This window comes from Carassius auratus, unplaced genomic scaffold (assembly GCF_003368295.1).
Source record: "Carassius auratus strain Wakin unplaced genomic scaffold, ASM336829v1 scaf_tig00019666, whole genome shotgun sequence".
Classification (NCBI taxonomy): domain Eukaryota; kingdom Metazoa; phylum Chordata; class Actinopteri; order Cypriniformes; family Cyprinidae; genus Carassius; species Carassius auratus.
The window spans coordinates 1-12,563 of NW_020524978.1; the positions used below are offsets into that span (position 1 = coordinate 1).

General features: G+C 34.7%; 1 protein-coding gene across 1 annotated transcript in view; it reads left to right on the plus strand.

The window, feature by feature from the left end:
- Positions 1-4,034: 4,034 nt before the first annotated feature.
- Positions 4,035-12,563, plus strand: part of LOC113076290 (voltage-dependent P/Q-type calcium channel subunit alpha-1A-like) — a gene marked incomplete at its 3' end in the record, with an annotated part of 81,766 nt that continues 73,237 nt past the window's right edge. The window contains exon 1 of the mRNA XM_026248951.1: positions 4,035-4,402. Within this exon, the coding sequence (XP_026104736.1) occupies positions 4,041-4,402 (362 nt within the window). The remainder of the gene's footprint in view (positions 4,403-12,563) is intronic.

Below are 12,563 nucleotides of genomic sequence, written 5' to 3' on the forward strand. Positions count from 1 at the left end.
TAATGGTAATGTTTAGAAACTGCTGAGTGCTATGTAAGAGGCTGATTCACAATAAATCCACATCCTGTAAATTGCCATTCAAAGGTTTGGACAAACTAAAAAAAAAAAAAAAGCACTAGAAATGTTAATCAAATCAGAACAGTCTTGTTGCCATTTTTTGCCCCGTGGCTCACCAGTATATGTATATATATATATATATATATATATATATATATATATATATATATATATATATAAAGAATGAAACCTTACATAAAACAATTGTATAATCCAAAATAACAAGAAACAGAAATGTATTCAAACGTTTGTGAATCTAATTTTATTTCATTTATTTTGACGAATGTTTTATGTCATTGACGGTCAAAGCTGAGTCAGCATTTAAACGTCATTACACAGAGACCACTTTTTTTAACGCCTCATCAAGTTTATTGCTAATTCCTTATTCATATAATGTTAAACCAATCCAATAATTATATTTAATTGTGAATTACTATAAGAAATATTATTGTTGGTTAATAGCTTGCATTTTCATTACGTATCAATCAGTGAGATTTGCCTTTAAATTTCCTTCATGAATAATATATGTAGACTGTCATATAACCCTGAGTAAGGAGGAGAGCACACACACGGCCGTACTGTCTCTCACCCACCACGCACAGTTCTGATCCGCGCCTCTGCTCTCAGCGCCAGGACAGTCACGTATCCGTTACGCGCACAGAGCGCAGCGCGAGACTCCTCGTACAAGCGCAAGCGGCTCTCGCGCCACGTAGAGTCGTCTCTCGAGAGCCTTGACAGAGCACATCTGACGAGAATCATAAGATCACACTGAGAAACAACACAAAATTGTCTGTTTGCCCTACAAAAATACTTAAAGACAGAATGTTCCGAGCGTGAAGATGGATATGACCTCTGCTCTGAGACAAAGGACCTCGGACCATTCAGTTCATGGAGTTTTAGTGATAGTTTTTATCAGTTCTAAACGACAGGTGACCCGACGAATCCAGATTCCAGGATCATCGCTGAAAAAACACAAACTCTCTGGTAAGTGTCTCTTTAATTTCTCTTATCACAATCGCTTATTTTTCATACATAAAGATATGTTTATGTAATATTTTGCCTCTAGCCTTTATACAAATAATTGTAATATTAATATTATATAAAATGAGACGTCAATGTATATAACGTTAAAGGTGAAATTACAACATGAACACTATATACTAAATATGCATTAAAAACTATTTTTTATATAAAGTGATTTACCTGTAAATATACTGTAGTCCAAATTTATACAATATGATAATTGGTTTAGTATCTATCTATCTATCTATCTATCTATCTATCTATCTATCTATCTATCTATCTATCTATCTATCTATCTATCTATCTATCTGTGGCATCAGAGAAGAGTCTTTAATCTTTCTCTGGTTGAAAATTACCCTGAAATACCATGGTACAGTACCTTTGGTCATGTACCATGATCATACTATGGTATTCTTTTCCAGTACCTTGCAGTAAATACCATGAAAATAGTATACAGTATATCAAAATACTATGATTTTGCTCCTTGTTATATTCACTATATCATATAGTATCACAGCAGTGCTTCTTTGTTTGTGTTCAACTCACACTTATGTATTTCTTAAATGATTTTTCCCCTTTTGCTGTTCTTGGTGTGATGGATTGTACTGTAGTTAGAGCTATTTATCATAATGTCTTCACTCAGCATATTATTTTTGCTCTGAATGGTACTAAATGCAGCAAATCATTTTATTGTGTTTAAACATTTCCCTCTTCCCTTCTTTATAACAATACACACGTCAACAGCAGTTCACTATAAAATTATTATTATTAGTAGTAGTATTTTAATATGCAGCCATGTGATATGCCTAATATACTGATGGAGTTCAGTCCAGAAAACTGATCTCAAGCTTGTTGCATGACATCTTTGAGTTTAAGTTTTTGTGGGTTTGGAAAACTTTGTAAATGTCACCCTAACTGAATGACTTCATACACACCCACACAATGTTGAGGGCTGTCTGTGGGCTGGTGCAGTGGAGACCCAGCCCACACAAATGGCCACTTGCTGTAACACACATGGATGCAAATGAAATCATCCAAAATTGGGTCTTAGTACCTTTTGTGGCTGTGCATATTGCTTTACCTTGCATTACAGTGAGATTTATGATGTTGTCGCTTTAGCAAACAAAGAAAAGCGGGATTCTTTTGTCTTGTCCAGGAAGCCAATGCATCAAACCCTTTAAACAAGGATGAAAAGTGTTCCTGACTAAAAATACAAAAAACAGGAATGTCATGATGCTGCCAGGCTCCAAGAGAGGACTTAAAAATGTGTGAAGGCCTTTCAAGATGTCTTCTGGTTCTCCTTCACCTCACTGAATATATTTCCTGTTGGAACTGGCATGCACACTGTAATAGCTTTGCTCTCCACTGGCCAAAAATAAGAGGCAGATTTAGTTAGTTCCATCTTTAGTGTCTGATCATTGATACAAGCTGTGACTCTCCTAATCACAGCCTGACAACAAAACCTGCCTGTCAACAAAGAGCAAAGCCACAATAAGGACTGTAGTGTGAATGTATTCCATTCACATTTTGGCAACTGTGCTTATCTTTTCCTGTGCTTTAATCCATTTGTGTCTTTCTTTTTATCTACCCTTTGTACTTGGGGGAAAATCACTATAGCATTTGCCACAACTTCAATGCTTTGCTTTCAGAAACAGAACAGTAGAAGTGTTATCAGCCCTTCTGGCTTGTCTCAGAGAGCCTCAGAACTCCCCAAAACATAAACTTATTCCTTGTTCTTGTGCATGTGTGAGTATGTTTTTGAAATTGTTGAGTGTGTATGTGTCACTTTAAATTACTTTATTCCTCCACCCGTTTCACGGTGGACAAATTCTTCAAACACAGTCAGCATATATCGTAATCGTGCATCATTTATTTTCACCTGACATGGGTCTATTGCAATTTTCTCTAAACAACTATTCAGCCTTTTTTTCTTCCATTTTGATTACACATCACATATTTTCTCCTTCATTTCCTTTTTCTTTCTTTTTTTTGTTTTGTTCTTGTCAGTTTTTATTACTACGATGAAGATGATGATTTATAGTATTATGAACTACATCACAATATAAATATTTTCTAATAAAGACATTTTATTTAATAATAGCATTTTATTATTTATTTATTAGAAAATACTTTTCTGATGGTTTATAATGTTTATAATGCTGTGGATAAATAAATAAATTAATATTATTTATTATTTATATATTTGCAGCACTACCATCTCAATGTAAGTTTTCCAATAAAAAAAAAAAATATATATTACTACAACAAATACTACAACAAAAACAACAAAACATGATAATAATAATAATTACTATTTATAATAATTATTTACAGGATTATGGACACTATCACAATATAAATTATTGTATTTTCACTAAAGACATTATGCTGTGATAATGTGTTCATATTTATTTAATGTAATTCATTTATTTTCAGAATTACCAACACAATACTTCTTGTGTATTAATATAAATGTGTAAAGTCTTCTAATAAAGAAATAAAATGTTACTGTCAAAAATATAAATAATAGCAAGCAATACCAATACTAAAACAACAGCAACAAATTAATTAAATAATAATAAGTATTATTCCTTTTGTTGTTGTAGTAGTTATACATACAGGGCATATTAACAGGTTCATAAATAAAAGGCATATTATACATTACAAATTAATCAAAGGATAGATTTTATGCTTATTCACACATATTTTTAAATCAATTTCTTGATACAAGTATATTTAATTTTAATATTATATTTTAAATATTAATAATATATTTGTAATTTGATATGTGACATTTTTCTAATCTCAAAAAACTTTTTTAAAGCTTTCTTTTTTCACTTCAGTAACTATATTCTTTAAAACAATGACAACAACAACAACAAAAGATTACACCATGAACATTTTTGTAAAAATACATTAATTTCTCTACTTTCTGCCCCCATAGAGCCATGCTGTCTCCCATGTATACAGACAGCTCAGTCATCATGGAGAGAGCGCCGCCCTTGCAGAAGGGAGGGAGAGTGCAACCTCAGGGCCACAAACTGCGCTCTCATCCTCCCACCAGTGGGAGCAGTGTTTGTGCCAACCCGACCTACTATCATACTGTGTATGACATGAGTGATGCAGCATGCAATGACTACAGCAAAGCCAATGGAGGGGAAACCGTAGTGATAGATGGGACACTTTACTCTTTGATGCCCAGTGACTCTCTGGTTCCTCCTGTCAGAAGGAGAGGAGGCCTAGTTGACCACCGTGATGTCATCAAAGCACACCAATCCCATAAATTGCAGAGCACTCCACAGGCCCGACGAAAACAATGGGAGTGAGTATTAAATAATCTGTTACATTTTGAAATATCTTGGATTTGATGACTTTGTCATTTTGAAATGTACTAAAAAAAAAGTCCATCATAAAGCACCAATCACGTGTTTTGACATATTTAGTCTTTTGATGACATTTAAGTTTAATGTACTTTTGCGCAGGTAGTTTAATGTCAGTGCTAGTCCTATGAATTTAATCATCAACAGCATAATCTTGTTTCATGTTGAAATGTCAACTGATAGAAGTGATTGTGAAATACACCCACCTCATTCATCTTTAAAAAAAATATATATCTACCAGTATTTTTTATTTTGTTCAACATTGCACAAAATCTGGATTCTGAATCTATCTTTCTGAGACCTAGTTTGTTGCCATGCCTCCTGTACAGCCTTCAGGGAGCAGACTGTCACTCAAAATATTAATCTCCTATCATATCTCTGAGAATAAAGGGTAGGTTATGTAGGAGAGCATGTGTATGGACACACTGATGGACACGGTGATGACCACTGCTGCACACACCCTGTGTGTGGGTTTTTGCCTGACAGCAGTTAGTGAATGTGAAAACCTTGAGTTCTGGTGAAACAGATCTGGAATGGATGGGGAGAAAATTAAGACCAAGATGGAAACATATTAAGGCAAAAAGGGCAGTTGTGATTATGTGGTTTTGTTGTAGTGGCATAGAAAGCCTGTTTATATTCTTGTGTGGTGATTAGTGGGTACATGCTCCTCACGAACTTGTCAGCTTCAGTCAAATGCTCTGCTGACTTTTGCTTATAATTGGAGCCCGTCAAAATGATGTGTGTATTTCTGTGCAGCTAGCAGAACTAAATAGAATAGCAAAAATCATGCATTCCAACCTTCCATAGACAAACAGGTAAAATATGCATATATAGCGACTTACAGTGCATTCAGGCTAACATTTTTTACTTAGCATGTGTTCCCTGGGAACCGAACCTACAACCTTTTGCACTGCTAATGCAATGCTCTGCCACTGAGCCACAGGAAGAATGAAAAAATTTACAAAAATATACAACATTATTAATGTATTTTATGTTAGGTAAAACCATAAAATTATATCTGTAAAATATAAAATCTAACTTTATGGTTTATTTGTAGTTGTTTTTGGTACAGAAATAATTTCTTTACCTTAATATAGTTCACCATAGAGAGCATGTTCTTTTTGACCTTGACATTGTTAGCATAAATACATGTATCGTCCGCATCAAGTCTCTGGTGTTTAGAAGAACGTGCCTGTATTTTTGTGTGTTTTGGACAAAGTTACAGTGAATGTAGAGTGACAGTGGAATCCAGTCACGATTTCTGTTGTGCTTTAGGGGTGTGGAGGCTTCCACTCTCATCGCTCACCCACTCAATCTGGCAATCGTAGCAGTGGGGAGACATGAGATAACAGGTTACTGAGAGAAAATGCATTCTCACCTTCTTTCACTGACTGACTCATTTCCCCTCACTCTCTTCTCTCTTTCTTTTTCCCTTTCTTTTGTCACTCTGTCATACAGCAGATACATTTACAATCAAACACACACACACACACACACACAACTAATAACCCATATTCAACACACAAGATGTTTCAGTTCTTACATACAATGGTGTCCAGAAGTCTGAGACTACATCGAAACTCTTCATGTGATATTTAATCTGATATATTAAGTCTGTGTGTGATATTGACCATGAAAACTGCAGTGTGGAGATGTTCAGATATTCTTGTGCTCATTAAAGCACAAGATGCTCTCTGGATTTTTCTAGAATCATGCTATTATATTATATTATATTATATTATATTATATTATATTATATTATATTATATTATATTATATTATATTATATTATATTATATTATATTATATTATATTATATTATATTATATTATTCCCAAAAATATAAGATACAGCATAAGCCCAAGAGGAAAAGTTATAGTTTCATACATTGGCCTAAAACTCTGTAAAACTGGCCCGATCTTTATTGTTGAGCTAATTGTCATTAGTGGTCTTAGATACTCCCAATACCTATATTAAAGCAATACACTGGAGAGTAGACTCTGTTTTTCCTCTTTCACATGTTCTCCTGCCGCTGCCTTGTGTTCAGTGTTTTCCATAAACACGGGGTACGTCTCTCACACACTCTCAATTAGAGCATTGCTATATTAAAACAGCCTCTTAAATAGACCCCAAAAAAAACTGTCTCTTAGCTGTGTATTGCTTCTGTTTTTCATCCCTCATCCCTCACCCTTATTTATCTGTGCTGTAGATTACTTCAAATCTTATTTCAATGTACCCCCTATTTAGGTTTAGAATGAGAAGCTTTAAAATCAGAGCATATGCTGTGAAGTAGTTTACATTTATAGACTGTACACGCACACAGACACTAACACGCATAATCGCACACAGTCTTATACAGAGACACTTGGCAGCAAGTACGGACAGATCATTGGGCAGTGTGACAAGGGGGCAGTTTTTGAGCGGACGCTTCTACAGTTTCCGCTGGCAGGAGAGACCTAAGCTGCATAAATAGGGTAGCCATGCTATTTTTAACATCCATAAAAATGGGCTTTTTAGTATTACCAAGGCCGCAATGAACTGAAGCATTGATTTAAGGCTGAGAGACTGGAATGATTTGTGGAATGTGATGTTTCAGGTTTCGAGGCTGCATGATGGGTCAGTGTCATTCAGACAGCTGCAGTCCTTTTCCCAACAACTGAGAAAGTGCCAACAGACGCAAATGTAAAGACTTCCTGATTAGATTCTGCAAATAGTTTCCATGTTGTTTATACCAGTTTCAAGGGTAGATTGGACCTTGGTGAAATGTTATGAATTTTATGAAGCATAATTCTTTTCCTTAGACTATAAGAGACATTTTTTTTTGTGATATTGATTTTACAGCTTGATTTTTAACTGTACATTAACTATATCTGCACAATTATGGAATTACATTTGGTTCAATAAAAATGGACGTAACTTTATAAAACTGAACGTAACTTTTTTAGAAACTATCAAAAATATTCCATTACAAAAAAAGAAAAACACGACGATAATGAACACACAAATTTAACAGGCTATTCAAATATGCTTCATTCTTTGTTAATGTTTTTCAAATAATCGTTTTCGCTAATCTTGGATTCTTAATGCATTGCCACACATTTCGCTTTTGCTTCGCAGTTTTTCATTTGGTGTTTTGACACAAACCTCTTGTGGGGGCAGGCTTAACAGTGATCTACTCTGATTGGATAGTCAGCTTTTGATGGACAGGTGCTCTCTGACAGGGAAGTACAGATGCCACTCAGTGTCGCTAGTGGCGTAGACATGTGGGGGCATGTTTGAATGAGCTGTTTTAGGGGTGTGTGACAGTCTTAACTTTGATAAAGAATATATCTTTGGTTTCGAGAGTTTAGTCTTTGCAACTTTACAGATCTTATTAATTAGTTTGTAACACTCCAAAGAGAAAGGAAACCTTTAAATCGCATCATATGACCACTTTAAGATTCAGAACAGAATAAGTTAAATTATAGTAGAAAGTTAATGTTACATGCAGAGAGAGGAAAAAAAAAGATTTACAGTGCGATAGCAACAATGAGATGAAACAGTTTTTGTGCTTTGTTCAGGGGAAAGGCACTTTTGTGCTTGGGTGGGCAAAATTTGGGTGGTAGTGAAGTCGTATTTGTATTATATATCACAAAAAGTGTTTTCAGAGCTTTTTAATTCCCAGAGGCAGCATAAACCTGTGTGCAAATCAAAGCTGCAAACAGTGTATCACATGCTCAACAGGTGATTGTTGATTTTCACGCACAGTTAACAGAAAGATAATATGCAGAGCAAAACTATAAAGTAGGCTGTGACAACATATTCTACAATAGTTGTTTTATTCACATGCTTAAACTGATGCAGTGGTTTTAACACAGGCCACTGAGAGCAGAACAGATGTCTGTATAAGGATAGTAAATTAGCTGCATTGTGAATAGCAGCTGTTGTTCTCCATGAAGAAAAAGCTTAATAAAACATAACTAAACAATGTTTTAATGAAACTCTGAAGATGCAAATGGTTTCTAGAAGAGTTAGTGAATAGAAAATATAACATTGGTATAAAAACAACAGAATTCAAAGAAACCATGATAGAAAATCAGTGTGAGAAAGACCAAGGAGACATTATATATTTAGTTGATGTGAGAGAATGGATCAGTAGATGAATATCACCTAAGGAAATTGTGAAATGGAAAGTAAAGGAATGAAATAAGCGGCAATCAAGAGGAGTGAAACAGGAGACAGGTTTATCGTTAAGACTAATGAGAACAGACACTGAGCCACTGTTCGGGTTTTTTTGGGGGGGGGGGGGGGGTTATTCCAATTTCCCTTTTCTGTTACAGTCCAACTTAGCTGCCTTCTTGCCCTGCATCCTTCCTTTCTTTTTTCCTTTGGTCTCCCTTTCCAACTATCTTCTCTTATCTTCTTTTTATCTTGAATCAATCTGGCTGATTGCCATGCATTGGAGACCTGTTCCAGACAGAGGTGTCCCTCAGGACTTAGTTTCTTCAATGCGTGTGTGTGTGTGTGTATATTGATTGCTTTCTGGTGTGGTTGGGAAATCGTAATTCCTGACGTGTTTTAAACCCTGTTGTTATTGAACCTTCGAATATACCTCAGCAGTTTCCATGCAACTATGCCTCTCCATTAGATTCATTACTCTACATAATTACTTGGCTGGATCCAAATTGCTTGCAAATGCATTACGTCAATCTAGGAGTCTGTGTCGTAAAACAGGGCACTGTCTGGTTTTTGAGCATCATTTATTATACCTGGGATTCCTGTCAAACCACAGTGTTCTCCGAGTCTGAGACTGCATCTCCTGCATCTCAATTATGCATTTGTGTCATACTTTCTTCCTCTAAGAGATCTCAGAAGTGTGTGATGTGTCTCTGTACGACAGAAAGCAGTACTAGTTTTTATAGTTTTATTCCTAAGGCTGGACTGAATGTTCATTCGCTGTGTTTCTAGAGTTTGTGTCTACTTAAATTTGCTGAAAATTTGTTCACCGTATAGCTTCAGGCCATCCATGATATAGATGAGTTTATTTCTTCATCGGAAGTGATTTGGAGAGATTTAGTATTACATCCCTTTGCACACCAATGGATCCACTGCAGTGAAATGGGTGCCATCAGAATGAAAGTCCAGACTGCTGATAAAAACATCACAATAATCCACAATAGATCCAGCATCAGTTAACGTCTTGTGGAGTATAAAGCTACAGTACATGTTTGTTGGAAACAAATCATTAAGATGTTTTTAACTTCAAACAAGTCCTTTATCCATACATTGCTTTCTCCAGTAAAAGTAATCTCACCTGAATCAGAAGAGAAATACAGATAATGCACCGTTTACAAGCTAAATGTCGGTGGTTTTTGATGTGAGAGGACAACAGGAGATGGGATTTATTTTTTCACTGGAGGAAGCGTTATTATTGATAATTGTATGATTGCCAGAAACTGAGGACTGTGGTCATGTAGATTTTTTTTTTTAAGGCAAATTTAATTTTGTGTGAGCTACTCTTTTAAAACAAACTAATCTGACCATTTCATAATCAGAGATTCAGTTTAAAGAGAGAGAAAAAATTAATTCTGTCATTTACCCTCATGTTGTTTCCTTCTGCAGAGAACAAAAGATATATAATGATATTTAATTAAAAAAATCTATGAAATGCAAATCAACCGGGTGCGATATTTTCTTGGACCCCACCGGATTGCTTTGAATTGACAAAAACAATTAAAAGGATGGTTCACCCAAGAATGAAAATTATCATCATTTACTCACCCTCACCCTCATGTTCTAAACCGGCATGACTTGCAAAAAAAAATATATATATATATAATAATAAAAATAAAAAATCTCAAACCGTCATTTTTTTTCCACAGAAGAAAGAAAGTCACAGAGGTTTGAAATTATGTAAGGGGAATAAATGATGACTAAATGTTCATCAAAATATATTCTTGTGTAGTTTGTGAAAAATAACTCAATGGTGAAAACAGATAAAATTCTTCCTATGTTTGTGCATCTTTCAATCTCCTGTTCTTAATGTCTGTAGGGCAGAACTCACCTTATTTTATCTCTCTGTCCTCTGTCATTTCTCTGAGCCATTTAGATGCTAATACAGCCAGTGAGTCCATCCCATCTGCTGTCAGCTCAAAGGTCACAGCAGGGCCAGCTAAAATCTGCTCTGGGGGGCTGGACAGTCTGACCCTTATTCACACCCATTTTGACTTCCTTTTTCTCCTGACTAAATCATGGATAACAAATATGACACAATACAAACATGCATTAGCCTATGCTTTATGGGATATTTCATAAAACAGTATGCTGCAGGTAAATATGAGTGTTATTTAAAGCATATTTAGAGGTTTATTTTCACATTAAAAAAAGTCTCATTATACCTTCTTATTTCAAATGCGTTCACACCACTCTGAATTGCTTTGTTTATTTTCAGGTGTCATACAAATCTAATCTACAATAAATGTGAAGTAGAGGATGTTAAAGATAAAAAATCTAGCTATTGTGTACAGCCAGTTTTACGATCAAATGTTCGATCTTTAAGAAAGTCAGACAAAGACAGTTTCAGGAAAAGGGAAAGAGGTGCTGAGACTAACATGCTCAAAGCAATCTTCTCAATGGACATTGTCATAAATAATTTATTTATGACCATGCTATAATTTTCTCTCATATTCAGAGATTACTCTCATACTTACCATTGCCTTTAGTTCACATTTTGTTGTCCTGATTTGTTTATAACCTTAGAGACGTTCACATATACTTATAAAGAGAAGACACACAGTAGATGCTTGAATTTGGCTTTATTTCAAAACTAGAAGATATTCAAAGATATGTATTGCATATATTGCATTATAAGATCATATACTTTTTTTTACTTTTTTATATACACACACACACACACACACACACACATATATATTAAAATGTAAAAACAGACAGACAGACACTGAAAAAGACAGACGGACATTGAAAACCAGACAAAGATTCTGTAGTTATGTAGGTAATTCTATCTATTTATTAAATGTATTCATTGAAAGGATCCAGAAAAATGTATCAGTTTTAAGCAAAAAAAAAGTATATATATTTTTTATATTATTTTATTTTAATATTTTTTCCATTCAAATAAATCCTCAATGAGCATTAGATACTTATTTCAAAAACGTTTAAAAATCAAAGTTTTAAGGATTGTATACAATTTTATATTTATATTATTTATATTAAAAGTATTTTATTTAGAAAATATACCTGTCATGAGCAGTAGCTACACAAGGTGGGGCTGTTCAACCAAGTTATTAAAACATTTTTTTTTTTTACTCTTTCAATGCCAGACACGTGGCGGCACTGCAGGACAGTACTTGTAGATTTCTGCAGCCCCACCTACTGTTTTGTCACCCTGTAATCACCCACAGCTGAGGGGGATCTTCTATCTGGATACACATACTCACACACACACGCCGCTCTCTGTCTCTCGCCCACTCTCTTGCTCTAAGCCTCGACACAACGTTGTGATGATCATTACAGCAGTAGTGTTAGAACTCATGCTGACAGGCTCTGTCTATTAGTTTGATTGAATGGATTTAATCAGTATGATTACCTTGTGCTGTGCCTGAATTCTCTATGATATCTGTACAGTTGAAAGCAATAAAAGGCTAAGAAAACTGATCCACCAGAAGACTACACTAACATATTATGTCATCTTATGCTGTGAATAAGGTGTTCACCCTCATGTCGTTCCAAACCTTGATAACTACATTTAGCATGATATCTGAGCTGCCTTTTTCCACTAAATGACAATGGGTGGTGACTATGTGCTGATCCAAAAAGACCAAAAGTAAAGCAAATGTAGTTCTTGCTTCTGTGGTAGTTCCTAAATATATTCCAAGTCCTCTTAAAACATTTCATAAATTTGACTCAAATGAAAGTTAGTGTCACTGGTGTAATAGCTTTTTGTTCATATTTTGAATTATATATATATATATATATATATATATATATATATATATATATATAAACATACAGTACTGTGCAAAAGACTTAGACTACTAGTATTTTCACCAACAACAACAACAACAAAAAAATAGTTTTAAGTCAGTTACTTCTATGTTTTGC